General features: G+C 36.1%; 1 protein-coding gene and 1 long non-coding RNA gene across 5 annotated transcripts in view; one reads left to right on the top strand and one right to left on the bottom strand.

Moving 5' to 3' along the window:
- Positions 1-22,123, top strand: part of LOC127979167 (hemicentin-2) — a 106,744-nt gene that overhangs the window by 39,207 nt on the left and 45,414 nt on the right. The window contains exons 10-13 of the mRNA XM_052584388.1: positions 5,659-5,922; positions 10,468-10,731; positions 17,221-17,484; positions 18,143-18,406. Coding sequence (XP_052440348.1) covers positions 5,659-5,922; positions 10,468-10,731; positions 17,221-17,484; positions 18,143-18,406 — 1,056 coding nt within the window. The remainder of the gene's footprint in view (positions 1-5,658; positions 5,923-10,467; positions 10,732-17,220; positions 17,485-18,142; positions 18,407-22,123) is intronic.
- The window catches only part of LOC127979221 (uncharacterized), an 84,773-nt gene that overhangs the window by 18,617 nt on the left and 44,033 nt on the right, over positions 1-22,123 (bottom strand). The window lies entirely within an intron of this gene.

The following is a 22,123-nucleotide window of genomic DNA, read 5'->3' as shown; positions in this document are numbered from 1 at the left end:
TTGTATGCATTTGTGAATCTTCTGTGCTTTTTAAATTTTGTGTGTGCATTTGTGAATTTTGTGCGCATTTGTGTATCCTGTGTGTGTATTTATGAATTATGTGTGTGCATGTATGAATCCTATGTGTGCATATGTGACTGTAGTGTGTGCATTTATCTTTATTGAGACTCTTCTGGCTCCATAGAAGAGGAAGATGATGCCGCTCCGTGTCTCTGTCTCCTGAAAGCTCATCTTTACTGAGACGATCGAAGGTCAAATATTATTTATTTATTTAGTAACACAAGGCACGACGTATTGCATACAAATCATTGCTAGAGCTTTTTTTTCCCTTTTTCTATTTTTATTAATGCAGAGAACAAAAATCTTAGCTGTAGAGAAAGCAATATCTCTCAAGCAATGCAGGTTTTTTTGCAGCTGAATGTATAAATTAAACATAAGAGTCTTTATTTTCTCCCGACATCAGAGCCACTGAGGACATGGCTTTACTATTATATAAAAAAAAAAAAGTCATAATACTAAATACCTTGACATCCAGTGTGAGTAGTTTTTAATCGGATGGCCATCCAGTGAAAGTACATGGTGATCTGCTGGACGTCTAGTGTAAGTCTAAAATAGAGAGGTTTAAACATGCAGTCTTTCAACTCTTGAAATGTTAAATCACACATTATATAGGTGCATCTCAAAATATTTAAATATCATGGAAAAGTTCTTTATATATATATTTTTTGTAATTCATAAAAGCATACTTTCTTATATTCTAGATTCATTGCCCACAAACTGAAATATTTCAAGAGTTTTTTGTTTCAATTCTGATGGCTATAACTTACAGCTTAGAAAAATGTAACATTCAGTATCTCAAAAAATTTGAATATTTTCTCAAAGTTCAATCAAAAAAAGATTTACAAAACAGAAATCTTCAAGATCTCCAAAGCAGGTTTAATTATGCACTCAAAACTTGGTTGGTTCTCCTTTTGCACTAATTACTGCTTCAGTGCGGCGTGGCATGGAGGTGATCAGTCTGTGGCACTGCTGAGGTGTTATTGAAGCCCAGGTTGCTTTGATAGCAGCCTTCAGCTCCTCTGTATTGTTTGTCAGATGTTACTCATCTTCCTCTTCATAATACCCCATAGCTTCTCTGTGAGGTTCAGGTCAGGTGAGTTGGCTGGCCAATATCACAGTCATCAAACCACTTGGGAGTTGTGTTTATGTCAGCAGATGGAAACATAAAGTGCTCCAAATTCTCCTGGTAGATTAACTTTGGGCTTGATGAAACACAATGGACCAACCCCAGCAGACGTCACAGCTCCCCAAATCATCACTGACTTTGGAATCTGTGCCTCTCCAGTCGTCCTCCAGACTCCAGACGAAATGATAAATTTACTTTCATCTGAAAAAGAAAACTTTGGACCACTGAGCAACAGTCCAGTTCTTTTTCTCCTTTCCCCAGGTGAAATGCTTCTAATGTTTTTTCTGGTTCAGGAGTTTCTTGGTTCTAGGAATGTGACAGCTGTAGCCCTTTTCCTGAAGATGTCTGAGTGTGGTGATGCACCGACTCCGGCTTCAGTCCACTCCTTGTGAAGCTCTCCCAAGTTCTTGAATCTGGTTTTCCTGACAATCTTCACAAGGCTGTGGTCATCCCTGTTGCTTGTGCCCCTTTTCCTACCACACTTTTCCTTCCAGTCAACTTTCTATGAATATATTTTGATACAGCACTCTGTACAGCCAGCGCTTTCAGCAATGACCTCCTGTGGCTTACCCTCCTTGTGGAGGGTGTTGATGATCATCTTCTGTACAACTGTCAAGTCAGTAGTCTTTCCCATGATTGTGGTTGCATGTTCTGAACTAGCCCAAAAGGTACCCTGTATTTATCCTTCAAATTAATCAAACTAATTGAGCTCAAAATGGAATATTCTATTTTTTTGAGATACTGAATTTTTATTTTTCCTAAGCTATAAGTCGTAACCATCAGAATTAAAACAATAAAAACTCTTGAAATATTTCAGTTTGTGTGCATTGAATCTAGAATACAAAATTTACTTTTTTATTTAAATTACAAAAATAAAGATATATTCTATGATATTATAATTTTTTTAGATACACCTGTACATTGCACCTTTTTTCTTTTCAGATGCTCCAAAAAACACAATGTTGTCAGCGTTTCCCTCCAGCCCAGTGATAGAGGGCAATCCAGTGACTCTGATCTGCAGCAGTGATGCAAACCCAGCAGTGAACTACACCTGGTACAGAGAGACAGGGTCTCAGTTTGAGCTCCTCCAGACTGGATATAATCACACCTACATTGTGACAAACCCTACACACGGAGCATGGTATGGCTGTAAAGCTCAAAACCAGCATGGCCACTGCAATGCTACAATTCAGCTGGATGTTCAGTGTAAGTAAAAAAACAGACCGCAAATTAATTTAATCTAATAAACTTTATCTGATCCTTGATAACATAAATACAGTGAATATAGTGCAATTACTATTGTAACTGCAGCAAAAATATAACAATGCTCTGGACACAACTGAATGCAATGTGCACTGTTTAGAGTGAAAATAAACATAAATTGACATGAAAAAGTTGCAATTTTACCATAAAAGAAAATGTTATGATTTCTGAAGGATTACAAAAGACTGGAGTAATGTCTGATAAAAATGCAGCGCTGCGTCACAGAAATAAATGATATTATAAAGTATAATAAGACAGGAAACCAATATTAGAAATTGCAATAATATTTCACAATATTACAGTTTTTTTGTTTTTAAATACAGCCTTGATAACCATTAAGAGACTCCAGTTACAAAAATAAAAAAATCTAACTGATCCAAAACTTTTGAACAGCAATGTATATATAAAAAGCTATATTAACTTGACGCCACTTGATGCACACACACACACACACACACACACACACACACACCACTCGCAAAAAAAAAATAAAAAAATAAAATAAGGACCACAGAAACTTACACGCTGCCCCGTGACTTTTATTAATAAAATAACATACTGGATTGCTTAAATTACCCCGCAATGAGGGATTTAAAATCGCTGTTTTGAGTTTTTATCAGTTTAGTATGGAAATACATTTGTTTCAATAATAATGAACGAAACCTTATAAAACTGAACGTAACTTTTCAGAAAATATAAAAAATATGCCATTACAAAAGAAGAAGGAAAAAACGATGAAAACGAAAAAAATTAACTCAGTCGCACAAATTTAATAGGCTCTTCAAATATAGTTCATTCTTTGTTAATGTGTTTCAAAGATTTCTTTTCGCTAATTGTGGATTCTAAATTCATTGCCACAGATTTCGCTTACATTTCGCAGTTTTTCGTTTGTTGTTTTGACACAAACCTCTCATGGGGGCGGGCTTAACAGTGATCTACTCTGATTGGATAGTGAGCTTTTGATGGACAGGTGCTCTCTGACCGGGAAGTACAGACGCCACCCAGTGGTACGCATATTGGAAAGCTCTCGTGATTGTGATTTGTATTACTAAATATGTAAATAATATTTGACCTTTGTCTCAGTCTGTAAAGATGAGCTCTTGTCCTTCAAGGCAGCCTGAAGTAAGCTTGTGTTACTGAATGACAATAATAACCCGCAATAAACTGTAGCACACTGTAACATGAAAAACTTGTATTGATGTTATTGGTTACTTCAGTAACACAAGCTTACTTCAAGCTGCCTTGAAGGACAAGCGGAAGAGGAAGATGATGCCGCTCCGTGTCTCTGTCTCCTGAAAGCTCATCTTTACTGAGACGATCGAAGGTCAAATATTATTTATTTATTTAGTAACACAAGGCACGACGTATTGCATACAAATCATTGCTAGAGCTTTTTTTCCCCTTTTTCTATTTTTATTAATGCAGAGAACAAAAATCTTAGCTGTAGAGAAAGCAATATCTCTCAAGCAATGCAGGTTTTTTTGCAGCTGAATGTATAAATTAAACATAAGAGTCTTTATTTTCTCCTGACATCAGAGCCACTGAGGACATGGCTTTACTATTATTAAAAAAAAAAGTCATAATACTAAATACCTTGACATCCAGTGTGAGTAGTTTTTAATCGGATGGCCATCCAGTGAAAGTACATTGTGATCTGCTGGACGTCTAGTGTAAGTCTAAAATAGAGAGGTTTAAACATGCAGTCTTTCAACTCTTGAAATGTTAAATCACACATTATATAGGTGCATCTCAAAATATTTAAATATCATGGAAAAGTTCTTTATATATTTTTTGTAATTCATAAAAGCATACTTTCTTATATTCTAGATTCACTGCCCACAAACTGAAATATTTCAAGAGTTTTTTGTTTCAATTCTGATGGCTATAACTTACAGCTTAGAAAAATGTAACATTCAGTATCTCAAAAAATTTGAATATTTTCTCAAAGTTCAATCAAAAAAAGATTTACAAAACAGAAATCTTCAAGATCTCCAAAGCAGGTTTAATTATGCACTCAAAACTTGGTTGGTTCTCCTTTTGCACTAATTACTGCTTCAGTGCGGCGTGGCATGGAGGTGATCAGTCTGTGGCACTGCTGAGGTGTTATTGAAGCCCAGGTTGCTTTGATAGCAGCCTTCAGCTCCTCTGTATTGTTTGTCAGATGTTACTCATCTTCCTCTTCATAATACCCCATAGTTTCTCTGTGAGGTTCAGGTCAGGTGAGTTGGCTGGCCAATCAAGCACAGTAATATCACGGTCATCAAACCACTTGGGAGTTGTGTTTATGTCAGCAGATGGAAACATAAAGTGCTCCAAAATCTCCTGGTAGATTAACTTTGGGCTTGATGAAACACAATGGACCAACCCCAGCAGACGTCACAGCTCCCCAAATCATCACTGACTTCGGAATCTGTGCCTCTCCAGCCGTCCTCCAGACTCCAGACGAAATGATAAATTTACTTTCATCTGAAAAAGAAAACTTTGGACCACTGAGCAACAGTCCAGTTCTTTTTCTCCTTTCCCCAGGTGAAATGCTTCTAATGTTTTTTTCTGGTTCAGGAGTTTCTTGGTTCTAGGAATGTGACAGCTGTAGCTCTTTTCCTGAAGATGTCTGAGTGTGGTGATGCACTGACTCCGGCTTCAGTCCACTCCTTGTGAAGCTCTGCCAAGTTCTTGAATCTGGTTTTCCTGACAATCTTCACAAGGCTGTGGTCATCCCTGTTGCTTGTGCCCCTTTTCCTACCACACTTTTCCTTCCAGTCAACTTTCTATGAATATATTTTGATACAGCACTCTGTACAGCCAGCGCTTTCAGCAATGACCTCCTGTGGCTTTACCCTCCTTGTGGAGGGTGTTGATGATCATCTTCTGTACAACTGTCAAGTCAGTAGTCTTTCCCATGATTGTGGTTGCATGTTCTGAACTAGCCCAAAAGGTACCCTGTATTTATCCTCCAAATTAATCAAACTAATCGAGCTCAAAATGGAATATTCTATTTTTTTGAGATACTGAATTTTTATTTTTCCTAAGGTATAAGTCGTAACCATCAGAATTAAAACAATAAAAACTCTTGAAATATTTCAGTTTGTGTGCATTGAATCTAGAATTCAAAATTTACTTTTTTATTTAAATTTCAAAAATAAAGATATTTTCTATGATATTATAATATTTTTAGATACACCTATACATTGCACCTTTTTTCTTTTCAGATGCTCCAAAAAACACAATGTTGTCAGCGTTTCCCTCCAGCTCAGTGATAGAGGGCAATCCAGTGACTCTGATCTGCAGCAGTGATGCAAACCCAGCAGTGAACTACACCTGGTACAGAGAGACCGGGTCTCAGTTTGAGCTCCTCCAGACTGGATATAATCACACCTACATTGTGACAAACCCTACACACGGAGCATGGTATGGCTGTAAAGCTCAAAACCAGCATGGCCTCTGCAATGCTACAATTCAGCTGGATGTTCAGTGTAAGTAAAAACACAGACCGCAAATTAATTTAATCTAATAAACTTTATCTGATCCTTGATAACATAAATACAGTGAATATAGTGCAATTACTACTGTTAACTGCAGCAAAAACATAACAATGCTCTGGACAGCACTGAATGCAATGTGCACTGTTTAGAGTGAAAATAAACATAAATTGACATGAAAAAGTTGCAATTTTACCATAAAAGAAAATGTTATGATTTCTGAAGGATTACAAAAGACTGGAGTAATGTCTGATAAAAATGCAGCGCTGCGTCACAGAAATAAATGATATTATAAAGTATAATAAGACAGGAAACCAATATTAGAAATTGCAATAATATTTCACAATATTACAGTTTTTTTGTTTTTAAATACAGCCTTGATAACCATTAAGAGACTCCAGTTACAAAAATAAAAAATCTAACTGATCCAAAACTTTTGAACAGCAATGTATATATAAAAAGCTATATTAACTTGATGCCACTTGATGCACACACACACACCACTCAAACACAGCAAAAAAATAAAATAAAATAAAATAAGGACCACAGAAACTTACACGCTGCCCTGTGACTTTTATTAATAAAATAACATACTGGATTGCTTAAATTACCCAGCAATGAGGGATTTAAAATCGCTGTTTTGAGTTTTTATCAGTTTAGTATGGAATTACATTTGTTTCAATAATAATGAACGAAACCTTATAAAACTGAACGTAACTTTTTCAGAAAATATAAAAAATATGCCATTACAAAAGAAGAAAAAAAACTATGAAAACGAAAAAAATTAACTCAGTCGCACAAATTTAACAGGCTCTTCAAATATAGTTCATTCTTTGTTAATGTTTTTCAAAGATTTGTTTTCCCTAATCGTGGATTCTAAATTCATTGCCACAGTTTTTCGTTTGTTGTTTTGACACAAACCTCTCATGGGGGCGGGCTTAACAGTGATCTACTCTGATTGGATAGTGAGCTTTTGATGGACAGGTGCTCTCTGACCGGGAAGTACAGACGCCACCCAGTGGCGCGCATATTGGAAAGCTCTCGTGATTGTGATTTGTATTACTAAATATGTAAATAATATTTGACCTTCGATCATCTCAGTCTGTAAAGATGAGCTCTTGTCCTTCAAGGCAGCCTGAAGTAAGCTTGTGTTACTGAATGACAATAATAACCCGCAACAAACTGTAGCACACTGTAACTTGAAAAACTTGTATTGATGTTATTGGTTACTTCAGTAACACAAGCTTACTTCAAGCTGCCTTGAAGGACAAGCGGAAGAGGAAGATGATGCCGCTCCGTGTCTCTGTCTCCTGAAAGCTCATCTTTACTGAGACGATCGAAGGTCAAATATTATTTATTTATTTAGTAACACAAGGCACGACGTATTGCATACAAATCATTGCTAGAGCTTTTTTTTCCCTTTTTCTATTTTTATTAATGCAGAGAACAAAAATCTTAGCTGTAGAGAAAGCAATATCTCTCAAGCAATGCAGGTTTTTTTGCAGCTTAATGTATAAATTAAACATAAGAGTCTTTATTTTCTCCCGACATCAGAGCCACTGAGGACATGGCTTTACTATTATAAAAAAAAAAAAAGTCATAATACTAAATACCTTGACATCCAGTGTGAGTAGTTTTTAATCGGATGGCCATCCAGTGAAAGTACATGGTGATCTGCTGGACGTCTAGTGTAAGTCTAAAATAGAGAGGTTTAAACATGCAGTCTTTCAACTCTTGAAATGTTAAATCACACATTATATAGGTGCATCTCAAAATATTTAAATATCATGGAAAAGTTCTTTATATATTTTTTGTAATTCATAAAAGCATACTTTCTTATATTCTAGATTCACTGCCCACAAACTGAAATATTTCAAGAGTTTTTTGTTTCAATTCTGATGGCTATAACTTACAGCTTAGAAAAATGTAACATTCAGTATCTCAAAAAATTTGAATATTTTCTCAAAGTTCAATCAAAAAAAGATTTACAAAACAGAAATCTTCAAGATCTCCAAAGCAGGTTTAATTATGCACTCAAAACTTGGTTGGTTCTCCTTTTGCACTGATTACTGCTTCAGTGCGGCGTGGCATGGAGGTGATCAGTCTGTGGCACTGCTGAGGTGTTATTGAAGCCCAGGTTGCTTTGATAGCAGCCTTCAGCTCCTCTGTATTGTTTGTCAGATGTTACTCATCTTCCTCTTCATAATACCCCATAGTTTCTCTGTGAGGTTCAGGTCAGGTGAGTTGGCTGGCCAATCAAGCACAGTAATATCACGGTCATCAAACCACTTGGGAGTTGTGTTTATGTCAGCAGATGGAAACATAAAGTGCTCCAAAATCTCCTGGTAGATTAACTTTGGGCTTGATGAAACACAATGGACCAACCCCAGCAGACGTCACAGCTCCCCAAATCATCACTGACTTTGGAATCTGTGCCTCTCCAGTCGTCCTCCAGACTCCAGACGAAATGATAAATTTACTTTCATCTGAAAAAGAAAACTTTGAACCACTGAGCAACAGTCCAGTTCTTTTTCTCCTTTCCCCAGGTGAAATGCTTCTAATGTTTTTTTCTGGTTCAGGAGTTTCTTGGTTCTAGGAATGTGACAGCTGTAGCCCTTTTCCTGAAGATGTCTGAGTGTGGTGATGCACTGACTCCGGCTTCAGTCCACTCCTTGTGAAGCTCTGCCAAGTTCTTGAATCTGGTTTTCCTGACAATCTTCACAAGGCTGCTGTCATCCCTGTTGCTTGTGCCCCTTTTCCTACCACACTTTTCCTTCCAGTCAACTTTCTATGAATATATTTTGATACAGCACTCTGTACAGCCAGCGCTTTCAGCAATGACCTCCTGTGGCTTTACCCTCCTTGTGGAGGGTGTTGATGATCATCTTCTGTACAACTGTCAAGTCAGTAGTCTTTCCCATGATTGTGGTTGCATGTCCTGAACTAGCCCAAAAGGTACCCTGTATTTATCCTCCAAATTAATCAAACTAATCGAGCTCAAAATGGAATATTCTATTTTTTAGAGATACTGAATTTTTATTTTTCCTAAGCTATAAGTCGTAACCATCAGAATTAAAACAATAAAAACTCTTGAAATATTTCAGTTTGTGTGCATTGAATCTAGAATTCAAAATTTACTTTTTTATTTAAATTTCAAAAATAAAGATATTTTCTATGATATTATAATTTTTTTTGATACACCTATACATTGCACCTTTTTTCTTTTCAGATGCTCCAAAAAATACAATGTTGTCAGCGTTTCCCTCCAGCTCAGTGATAGAGGGCAATCCAGTGACTCTGATCTGCAGCAGTGATGCAAACCCAGCAGTGAACTACACCTGGTACAGAGAGACCGGGTCTCAGTTTGAGCTCCTCCAGACTGGATATAATCACACCTACATTGTGACAAACCCTACACACGGAGCATGGTATGGCTGTAAAGCTCAAAACCAGCATGGCCACTGCAATGCTACAATTCAGCTGGATGTTCAGTGTAAGTAAAAACACAGACTGCAAATTAATTTAATCTGATAAACTGTATCTAATCCTTGATAACATAAATACAGTGAATATAGTGCAATTACTATTGTAACTGCAGCAAAAACATAACAATGCTCTGGACACAACTGAATGCAATGTGCACTGTTTAGAGTGAAAATAAACATAAATTGACATGAAAAATTTGCAATTTTACCATAAAAGAAAATGTTATGATTTCTGAAGGATTACAAAAGACTGGAGTAATGTCTGATAAAAATGCAGCGCTGCGTCACAGAAATAAATGATATTATAAAGTATAATAAGACAGGAAACCAATATTAGAAATTGCAATAATATTTCACAATATTACAGTTTTTTTGTTTTTAAATACAGCCTTGATAACCATTAAGAGACTCCAGTTACAAAAATAAAAAATCTAACTGATCCAAAACTTTTGAACAGCAATGTATATATAAAAAGCTATATTAACTTGACGCCACTTGATGCACACACACACACACACACACACACCACTCGCAAAAAAAAAATAAAAAAATAAAATAAGGACCACAGAAACTTACACACTGCCCCGTGACTTTTAATAATAAAATAACATACTGGATTGCTTAAATTACCCCGCAATGAGGGATTTAAAATCGCTGTTTTGAGTTTTTATCAGTTTAGTATGGAATTACATTTGTTTCAATAATAATGAACGAAACCTTATAAAACTGAACGTTACATTTACAGAAAATATAAAAAATATGCCATTACAAATGAAGAAAAAAAAACTATGAAAACAAAAAAAATTAACTCAAAAATTCACTAAATTAAAGCCATGTCCTCAGTGTCTCTGATGTCGGGAGAAAATAAAGACTCTTATGTTTAATTTATACATTCACCTGCAAAAAAACCTGCATTGCTTGAGAGATATTACTTTCTCTACAGCTAAGATTTTTTTTTACAGCTTTTTTATTTAAATTACAAAAATAAAGATATTTTCCATGATATTATAATTTTTTTCAGATGCACCTGTACATTGCACCTTTTTTTTTTCAGATGCTCCAAAAAACACATCGTTGTCAGTGTTTCCCTCCAGCTCAGTGATAGAGGGCAATCCAGTGACTCTGATCTGCAGCAGTGATGCAAACCCAGCAGTGAACTACACCTGGTACAGAGACACTGAGAGACCTCTGAATCCAGTTCAGACCGGACCAAACCTGACCATCAACAACACCAACCCGACACACAGCGGACGATACTACTGTACAGCTGAGAACAAACACGGCACACAGAACTCATCAGTGCTGCTGGACGTCCAGTGTGAGTATTAAAGGAGACATCAGATGCAAAATTCATTGCATATAAATGTGTCTTAGCAGTGTGAGGAAACAACCACCCTACAATTATAAAAATTTATACAAAAAAGTTTTTTAAATCCCCAATAACAAACAGTCTTAATTATTTTGATTTTCTGAGCAGTATGACATCATAATGCTCAATCCCCGCCACAACGGCTGATAGACTCTCCCATATTCATATATCCGTCCTCATCCAGCTCTATGCTGTCCATCATTTTCTCCACACTCGAGCAGCTGTAGAGAAAGCAATATCTCAAGCAACGCAGGTTTTTTTGCAGCTGAATGTATAAATTAAACATAAGAGTCTTTATTTTCTCCCGACATCAGAGCCACTGAGGACATGGCTTTACTATTATTAAAAAAAATATATATATATAATAATGGCATTATACTAAATACCATGACATCCAGTGCAAGTACTTTTTAATCTACTGGTCTTCCAGTATCAGTACTTGCTACTCATGTGGATGTCCAGTGCAAGTAATTTGTTATCAGCTGAGTCCAGTGGAAGTGCATGGTGGACGTCCAGTCTGAGTCTAAAATAGAGAGGTTTAAACCTGCAGCCTTTCAACTCTTGAAGTGTTAAATCACACATTCTACATTGCACTTTTTTTTCAGATGGCCCAAAAAACACATCATTGTCAGCGTTTCCCTCAAGCTCAGTGATAGAGGGCAATCCAGTGACTCTGATCTGCAGCAGTGATGCAAACCCAGCAGTGAACTACACCTGGTACAGAGAGACAGGGTCTCAGTTTGAGCTCCTCCAGACTGGATATAATCACACCTACATTGTGACAAACCCTACACACGGAGCATGGTATGGCTGTAAAGCTCAAAACCAGCATGGCCTCTGCAATGCTACAATTCAGCTGGATGTTCAGTGTGAGTAAAAACACAGACCGCAAATTAATTTAATCTAATAAACTTTATCTGATCCTTGATAACATAAATACAGTGAATATAGTGCAATTACTACTGTTAACTGCAGCAAAAACATAACAATGCTCTGGACAGCACTGAATGCAATGTGCACTGTTTAGAGCGAAAAAAACGTAAATTGACATGAAAAAGTTGCAACTTTACCATGAAAAAAGAAAAGCTGTGAAATGGGTGTAGCACTGTGACAAACATCTTCATTTACAGAAAATTCATCTGAGAAGACCGAGAGAGATTTGGTTCCCCTTTTGTTAATGATTTTGTTATAGAGAAACATTTTAAAGTTATTACTTTACATTTTAAAGTTATTACTGGATTGCTTAAATTACCCCGCAATGAGGGATTTAAAATCGCTGTTTTGAGTTTTTATCAGTTTAGTATGGAATTACATTTGTTTCAATAATAATGAACGAAACTTTATAAAACTGAACGTAACTTTTTCAGAAAATATAAAAAATATGCCATTACAAAAGAAGAAAAAAAAATTATGAAAACGAAAAAAATTAACTCAGTCGCACAAATTTAACAGGCTCTTCAAATATAGTTCATTCTTTGTTAATGTTTTTCAAAGATTTGTTTTCCCTAATCGTGGATTCTAAATTCATTGCCACAGTTTTTCGTTTGTTGTTTTGACACAAACCTCTCATGGGGGCGGGCTTAACAGTGATCTACTCTGATTGGATAGTGAGCTTTTGATGGACAGGTGCTCTCTGACCGGGAAGTACAGACGCCACCCAGTGGCGCACATATTGGAAAGCTCTTGTGATTGTGATTTGTATTACTAAATATGTAAATAATATTTGACTTTTGATCATCTCAGTCTGTAAAGATGAGCTCTTGTCCTTCAAGGCAGCCTGAAGTAAGCTTGTGTTACTGAATGACAATAATAACCCGCAACAAACTGTAGCACACTGTAACATGAAAAACTTGTATTGATGTTATTGGTTACTTCAGTAACACAAGCTTACTTCAAGCTGCCTTGAAGGACAAGCGGAAGAGGAAGATGATGCCGCTCCGTGTCTCTGTCTCCTGAAAGCTCATCTTTACTGAGACGATCGAAGGTCAAGTTTTATTTATTTATTTAGTAACACAAGGCACGACGTATTGCATACAAATCATTGCTAGAGCTTTTTTTTCCCTTTTTCTATTTTTATTAATGCAGAGAACAAAAACATACATGGTATAAACATACATCACATAATATCCACCACCACAAAAAAAAAAAAAAAAAAAAGAATAAAAAGAGGGCCAAAATCTAAACGAAATTAAACAAGGAGATCAAAGGCAGAGCAAATCTAACAGTCCTTAAATCTTTCTTATTAGACACTGAGATTAAATTAAAATAATTTTCCATTTATTTTAGGAAAACAGAGAAGACAGGTTTACAGTTGGAGAATTTGCATTTGTGAATGTGAAATTTGTTTAGGATTTTTTTTTTTAATTAATATCAAAACTTTTCTTTTCTTTGTGGGGTCAGAGTCATAATACCCAAACATAATGTTTTTCATGTGTACTGAGAAACCTGGCAAAATCTTACACTTGACAAACACACCAATATCATCCCAAAGTTTCTGAGTGTAGTGACATGACCAAAATAAGTGTACAGTTTCTTCAGAACTCGAACAAAAAGAGCATGTAAGATCAACGTCATATTTAAATCTTTGTATACACTTCTTTACAGGGTAGAACCTGTGTATGAGCTTAAAATAAATGTCTTTCACTTTGACTGTGAAAAAGATTTTTTTTGCGGTAGAGACCAGATTTAATCACCGCGAGAGCTTTCCAATATGCGTACCACTGGGTGGCGTCTGTACTTCCCGGTCAGAGAGCACCTGTCCATCAAAAGCTCACTATCCAATCAGAGTAGATCACTGTTAAGCCCGCCCCCATGAGAGGTTTGTGTCAAAACAACAAACGAAAAACTGCGAAATGTAAGCGAAATCTGTGGCAATGAATTTAGAATCCACGATTAGGGAAAACAAATCTTTGAAAAACATTAACAAAGAATTAAGTATATTTGAAGAGCCTGTTAAATTTGTGCGACTGAGTTAATTTTTTTTTCGTTTTTATTGTTTTTTTCTTCTTTTGTAATGGCATAATTTTTATATTTTCTGAAAAAGTTAAGTTCAGTTTTATAAGGTTTCATTCATTATTGTGAGTATTAAAGGAGACTTCAGATGCAAAATTCACTTTTACATGGTGTATGTAAATGTGTCTTAGCAGTGTGAGGAAACAACAACCCTACAATGATAAATATCCTTTTTTTTATTTTAAAAAACAAACAATCTCAGTTATCAAACCATTTAGATTTTCTGAGCAGTATGACATCATATCGCTCAAGCCCCGCCCACAATCTCACAGACTGTCACATATTAGCATATTTCTGCCCTCAGCCAGTTCTACGCTGTCTACAATTTTCTCCACAATCAAGCAGCTGTAGAGATAGTAATGTCTCGTGAGCAATGAAGGTGTTTTGTAGCTGAATGTAAAAGTGAACATAAGAGTCTTCATTTTCTCCCGACACCAGAGCCACTGAGGACATGGCTTTACTATTATAAAAAAAAAAGTCATAATACAAAATACCTTGACATCCAGTGTGAGTAGTTTTTAATCGGATGGCCATCCAGTGAAAGTACATGGTGATCTGCTGGACGTCTAGTGTAAGTCTAAAATAGAGAGGTTTAAACATGCAGTCTTTCAACTCTTGAAATGTTAAATCACACATTATATAGGTGCATCTCAAAATATTTGAATATCATGGAAAAGTTCTTTATATATATATTTTTTGTAATTCATAAAAGCATACTTTCTTATATTCTAGATTCACTGCCCACAAACTGAAATATTTCAAGAGTTTTTTGTTTCAATTCTGATGGCTATAACTTACAGCTTAGAAAAATTTAACATTTAGTATCTCAAAAAATTTGAATATTTTCTCAAAGTTCAATCAAAAAAAGATTTACAAAACAGAAATCTTCAAGATCTCCAAAGCAGGTTTAATTATGCACTCAAAACTTGGTTGGTTCTCCTTTTGCACTAATTACTGCTTCAGTGCGGCGTGGCATGGAGGTGATCAGTTTGTGGCACTGCTGAGGTGTTATTGAAGCCCAGGTTGCTTTGATAGCAGCCTTCAGCTCCTCTGTATTGTTTGTCAAATGTTACTTCTCTTCCTCTTCATAATACCCCATAGTTTCTCTGTGAGGTTCAGGTCAGGTGAGTTGGCTGGCCAATCAAGCACAGTAATATCACGGTCATCAAACCACTTGGGAGTTGTGTTTATGTCAGCAGATGGAAACATAAAGTGCTCCAAAATCTCCTGGTAGATTAACTTTGGGCTTGATGAAACACAATGGACCAACCCCAGCAGACGTCACAGCTCCCCAAATCATCACTGACTTTGGAATCTGTGCCTCTCCAGTCGTCCTTCAGACTCCAGACGAAATGCTAAATTTACTTTCATCTCAAAAAGAAAACTTTGGACCACTGAGCAACAGTCCAGTTCTTTTTCTCCTTTCCCCAGGTGAAATGCTTCTAATGTTTTTTTCTGGTTCAGGAGTTTCTTGGTTCTAGGAATGTGACAGCTGTAGCTCTTTTCCTGAAGATGTCTGAGTGTGGTGACTCTTTATGCACCGACTCCGGTTTCAGTCCATTCCTTGTGAAGCTCTCCCAAGTTATTGAATCTGGTTTTCCTGACAATCTTCACAAGGCTGCTGTCATCCCTGTTGCTTGTGCCCCTTTTCCTACCACACTTTTCCTTCCAGTCAACTTTCTATGAATATATTTTGATACAGCACTCTGTACAGCCAGCGCTTTCAGCAATGACCTCCTGTGGCTTACCCTCCTTGTGGAGGGTGTTGATGATCATCTTCTGTACAACTGTCAAGTCAGTAGTCTTTCCCATGATTGTGGTTGCATGTCCTGAACTAGCCCAAAAGGTACCCTGTATGTATCCTCCAAATTAATCAAACTAATCGAGCTCAAAATGGAATATTCTATTTTTTTGAGATACTGAATTTTTATTTTTCCTAAGCTATAAGTCGTAACCATCAGAATTAAAACAATAAAAACTCTTGAAATATTTCAGTTTGTGTGCATTGAATCTAGAATACAAAATTTAGTTTTTTATTTAAATTACAAAAATAAAGATATTTTCTATGATATTATAATTTTTTTAGATACACCTATACATTGCACCTTTTTTCTTTTCAGATGCTCCAAAAAACACAATGTTGTCAGCGTTTCCCTCCAGCTCAGTGATAGAGGGCAATCCAGTGACTCTGATCTGCAGCAGTGATGCAAACCCAGCAGTGAACTACACCTGGTACAGAGAGACAGGGTCTCAGTTTGAGCTCCTCCAGACTGGATATAATCACACCTACATTGTGACAAACCCTACACACGGAGCATGGTATGGCTGTAAAGCTCAAAACCAGCATGGCCACTGCAATGCTACAATTCAGCTGGATGTTCAGTGTAAGTAAAAACACAGACCGCAAATTAATTTAATCTGATAAACTGTATCTAATCCTTGATAACATAAATACAGTGAATATAGTGCAATTACTATTGTAACTGCAGCAAAAACATAACAATGCTCTGGACACAACTGAATGCAATGTGCACTGTTTAGAGTGAAAATAAACATAAATTGACATGAAAAATTTGCAATTTTACCATAAAAGAAAATGTTATGATTTCTGAAGGATTACAAAGGACTGGAGTAATGTCTGATAAAAATGCAGCGCTGCGTCACAGAAATAAATGATATTATAAAGTATAATAAGACAGGAAACCAATATTAGAAATTGCAATAATATTTCACAATATTACAGTTTTTTTTGTTTTTAAATACAGCCTTGATAACCATTAAGAGACTCCAGTTACAAAAATAAAAAATCTAACTGATCCAAAACTTTTGAACAGCAATGTATATATAAAAAGCTATATTAACTTGATGCCACTTGATGCACACACACACACACACACACCACTCGCAAAAAAAAAATAAAAAAAAAAAATAAGGACCACAGAAACTTACACACTGCCCCGTGACTTTTAATAATAAAATAACATACTGGATTGCTTAAATTACCCCGCAATGAGGGATTTAAAATCGCTGTTTTGAGTTTTTATCAGTTTAGTATGGAATTACATTTGTTTCAATAATAATGAACGAAACCTTATAAAACTGAACGTTACATTTACAGAAAATATAAAAAATATGCCATTACAAATGAAGAAAAAAAAACTATGAAAACGAAAAAAATTAACTCAAAAATTCACTAAATTAAAGCCATGTCCTCAGTGTCTCTGATGTCGGGAGAAAATAAAGACTCTTATGTTTAATTTATACATTCACCTGCAAAAAAACCTGCATTGCTTGAGAGATATTACTTTCTCTACAGCTAAGATTTTTTTTACAGCTTTTTTATTTAAATTACAAAAATAAAGATATTTTCCATGATATTATAATTTTTTTCAGATGCACCTGTACATTGCACCTTTTTTTTTTCAGATGCTCCAAAAAACACATCGTTGTCAGTGTTTCCCTCCAGCTCAGTGATAGAGGGCAATCCAGTGACTCTGATCTGCAGCAGTGATGCAAACCCAGCAGTGAACTACACCTGGTACAGAGACACTGAGAGACCTCTGAATCCAGTTCAGACCGGACCAAACCTGACCATCAACAACACCGACCCGACACACAGCGGACGATACTACTGTACAGCTGAGAACAAACACGGCACACAGAACTCATCAGTGCTGCTGGACGTCCAGTGTGAGTATTAAAGGAGACATCAGATGCAAAATTCATTGCATATAAATGTGTCTTAGCAGTGTGAGGAAACAACCACCCTACAATTATAAAAATTTATACAAAAAAGTTTTTTAAATCCCCAATAACAAACAGTCTTAATTATTTTGATTTTCTGAGCAGTATGACATCATAATGCTCAATCCCCGCCACAACGGCTGATAGACTCTCCCATATTCATATATCCGTCCTCATCCAGCTCTATGCTGTCCATCATTTTCTCCACACTCGAGCAGCTGTAGAGAAAGCAATATCTCTCAAGCAACGCAGGTTTTTTTGCAGCTGAATGTATAAATTAAACATAAGAGTCTTTATTTTCTCCCGACATCAGAGCCACTGAGGACATGGCTTTACTATTATTAAAAAATATATATATATATAATAATGGCATTATACTAAATACCATGACATCCAGTGCAAGTACTTTTTAATCTACTGGTCTTCCAGTATCAGTACTTGCTACTCATGTGGATGTCCAGTGCAAGTAATTTGTTATCAGCTGAGTCCAGTGGAAGTGCATGGTGGACGTCCAGTCTGAGTCTAAAATAGAGAGGTTTAAACCTGCAGCCTTTCAACTCTTGAAGTGTTAAATCACACATTCTACATTGCACTTTTTTTTCAGATGGCCCAAAAAACACATCATTGTCAGCGTTTCCCTCCAGCTCAGTGATAGAGGGCAATCCAGTGACTCTGATCTGCAGCAGTGATGCAAACCCAGCAGTGAACTACACCTGGTACAGAGAGACAGGGTCTCAGTTTGAGCTCCTCCAGACTGGATATAATAACACCTACATTGTGACAAACCCTACACACGGAGCATGGTATGGCTGTAAAGCTCAAAACCAGCATGGCCACTGCAATGCTACAATTCAGCTGGATGTTCAGTGTGAGTAAAAACACAGACCGCAAATTAATTTAATCTAATAAACTTTATCTGATCCTTGATAACATAAATACAGTGAATATAGTGCAATTACTACTGTTAACTGCAGCAAAAACATAACAATGCTCTGGACAGCACTGAATGCAATGTGCACTGTTTAGAGCGAAAAAAACGTAAATTGACATGAAAAAGTTGCAACTTTACCATGAAAAAAGAAAAGCTGTGAAATGGGTGTAGCACTGTGACAAACATCTTCATTTACAGAAAATTCATCTGAGAAGACCGAGAGAGATTTGGTTCCCCTTTTGTTAATGATTTTGTTATAGAGAAACATTTTAAAGTTATTACTTTACATTTTAAAGTTATTACTGGATTGCTTAAATTACCCCGCAATGAGGGATTTAAAATCGCTGTTTTGAGTTTTTATCAGTTTAGTATGGAATTACATTTGTTTCAATAATAATGAACGAAACCTTATAAAACTGAACGTAACTTTTTCAGAAAATATAAAAAATATGCCATTACAAAAGAAGAAAAAAAAATTATGAAAACGAAAAAAATTAACTCAGTCGCACAAATTTAACAGGCTCTTCAAATATAGTTCATTCTTTGTTAATGTTTTTCAAAGATTTGTTTTCCCTAATCGTGGATTCTAAATTCATTGCCACAGTTTTTCGTTTGTTGTTTTGACACAAACCTCTCATGGGGGCGGGCTTAACAGTGATCTACTCTGATTGGATAGTGAGCTTTTGATGGACAGGTGCTCTCTGACCGGGAAGTACAGACGCCACCCAGTGGCGCACATATTGGAAAGCTCTTGTGATTGTGATTTGTATTACTAAATATGTAAATAATATTTGACTTTTGATCATCTCAGTCTGTAAAGATGAGCTCTTGTCCTTCAAGGCAGCCTGGAGTAAGCTTGTGTTACTGAATGACAATAATAACCCGCAACAAACTGTAGCACACTGTAACATGAAAAACTTGTATTGATGTTATTGGTTACTTCAGTAACACAAGCTTACTTCAAGCTGCCTTGAAGGACAAGCGGAAGAGGAAGATGATGCCGCTCCGTGTCTCTGTCTCCTGAAAGCTCATCTTTACTGAGACGATCGAAGGTCAAATATTATTTATTTATTTAGTAACACAAGGCACGACGTATTGCATACAAATCATTGCTAGAGCTTTTTTTCCCTTTTTCTATTTTTATTAATGCAGAGAACAAAAACATACATGGTATAAACATACATCACATAATATCCACCTCCACAAAAAAAAAAAAAAAAAAAGAATAAAAAGAGGGCCAAAATCTAAACGAAATTAAACAAGGAGATCAAAGGCAGAGCAAATCTAACAGTCCTTAAATCTTTCTTATTAGACACTGAGATTAAATTAAAATAATTTTCCATTTATTTTAGGAAAACAGAGAAGACAGGTTTACAGTTGGAGAATTTGCATTTGTGAATGTGAAATTTGTTTAGGATTTTTTTTTTTATTAATATCAAAACTTTTCTTTTCTTTGTGGGGTCAGAGTCATAATACCCAAACATAATGTTTTTCATGTGTACTGAGAAACCTGGCAAAATCTTACACTTGACAAACACACCAATATCATCCCAAAGTTTCTGAGTGTAGTGACATGACCAAAATAAGTGTACAGTTTCTTCAGAACTCGAACAAAAAGAGCATGTAAGATCAACGTCATATTTAAATCTTTGTATACACTTCTTTACAGGGTAGAACCTGTGTATGAGCTTAAAATAAATGTCTTTCACTTTGACTGTGAAAAAGATTTTTTTTGCGGTAGAGACCAGATTTAATCACCGCGAGAGCTTTCCAATATGCGTACCACTGGGTGGCGTCTGTACTTCCCAGTCAGAGAGCACCTGTCCATCAAAAGCTCACTATCCAATCAGAGTAGATCACTGTTAAGCCCGCCCCCATGAGAGGTTTGTGTCAAAACAACAAACGAAAAACTGATGAAAAAAATGTAAGCGAAATCTGTGGCAATGAATTTAGAATCCACAATTAGGGAAAACAAATCTTTGAAAAACATTAACAAAGAATTAAGTATATTTGAAGAGCCTGTTAAATTTGTGCGACTGAGTTAATTTTTTTTTCGTTTTTATTGTTTTTTTCTTCTTTTGTAATGGCATAATTTTTATATTTTCTGAAAAAGTTAAGTTCAGTTTTATAAGGTTTCATTCATTATTGTGAGTATTAAAGGAGACTTCAGATGCAAAATTCACTTTTACATGGTGTATGTAAATGTGTCTTAGCAGTGTGAGGAAACAACAACCCTACAATGATAAATATCCTTTTTTTTATTTTAAAAAACAAACAATCTCAGTTATCAAACCATTTAGATTTTCTGAGCAGTATGACATCATATCGCTCAAGCCCCGCCCACAATCTCACAGACTGTCACATATTAGCATATTTCTGCCCTCAGCCAGTTCTACGCTGTCTACAATTTTCTCCACAATCAAGCAGCTGTAGAGATAGTAATGTCTCGTGAGCAATGAAGGTGTTTTGTAGCTGAATGTAAAAGTGAACATAAGAGTCTTCATTTTCTCCCGACACCAGAGCCACTGAGGACATGGCTTTACTATTATAAAAAAAAAAGTCATAATACAAAATACCTTGACATCCAGTGTGAGTAGTTTTTAATCGGATGGCCATCCAGTGAAAGTACATGGTGATCTGCTGGACGTCTAGTGTAAGTCTAAAATAGAGAGGTTTAAACATGCAGTCTTTCAACTCTTGAAATGTTAAATCACACATTATATAGGTGCATCTCAAAATATTTGAATATCATGGAAAAGTTCTTTATATATATATTTTTTGTAATTCATAAAAGCATACTTTCTTATATTCTAGATTCACTGCCCACAAACTGAAATATTTCAAGAGTTTTTTGTTTCAATTCTGATGGCTATAACTTACAGCTTAGAAAAATTTAACATTCAGTATCTCAAAAAATTTGAATATTTTCTCAAAGTTCAATCAAAAAAAGATTTACAAAACAGAAATCTTCAAGATCTCCAAAGCAGGTTTAATTATGCACTCAAAACTTGGTTGGTTCTCCTTTTGCACTAATTACTGCTTCAGTGCGGCGTGGCATGGAGGTGATCAGTTTGTGGCACTGCTGAGGTGTTATTGAAGCCCAGGTTGCTTTGATAGCAGCCTTCAGCTCCTCTGTATTGTTTGTCAGATGTTACTTCTCTTCCTCTTCATAATACCCCATAGTTTCTCTGTGAGGTTCAGGTCAGGTGAGTTGGCTGGCCAATCAAGCACAGTAATATCACGGCCATCAAACCACTTGGGAGTTGTGTTTATGTCAGCAGATGGAAACATAAAGTGCTCCAAAATCTCCTGGTAGATTAACTTTGGGCTTGATGAAACACAATGGACCAACCCCAGCAGACGTCACAGCTCCCCAAATCATCACTGACTTTGGAATCTGTGCCTCTCCAGTCGTCCTCCAGACTCCAGACGAAATGATAAATTTACTTTCATCTGAAAAAGAAAACTTTGGACCACTGAGCAACAGTCCAGTTCTTTTTCTCCTTTCCCCAGGTGAAATGCTTCTAATGTTTTTTTCTGGTTCAAGAGTTTCTTGGTTCTAGGAATGTGACAGCTGTAGCTCTTTTCCTGAAGATGTCTGAGTGTAGTGACTCTTTATGCACCGACTCCGGTTTCAGTCCATTCCTTGTGAAG

The sequence above is a fragment of the Carassius gibelio genome, chromosome A4, assembly GCF_023724105.1.
Source record: "Carassius gibelio isolate Cgi1373 ecotype wild population from Czech Republic chromosome A4, carGib1.2-hapl.c, whole genome shotgun sequence".
In the NCBI taxonomy this organism is placed as follows: domain Eukaryota; kingdom Metazoa; phylum Chordata; class Actinopteri; order Cypriniformes; family Cyprinidae; genus Carassius; species Carassius gibelio.
This window is presented reverse-complemented; position numbering and strand designations above follow the sequence as displayed.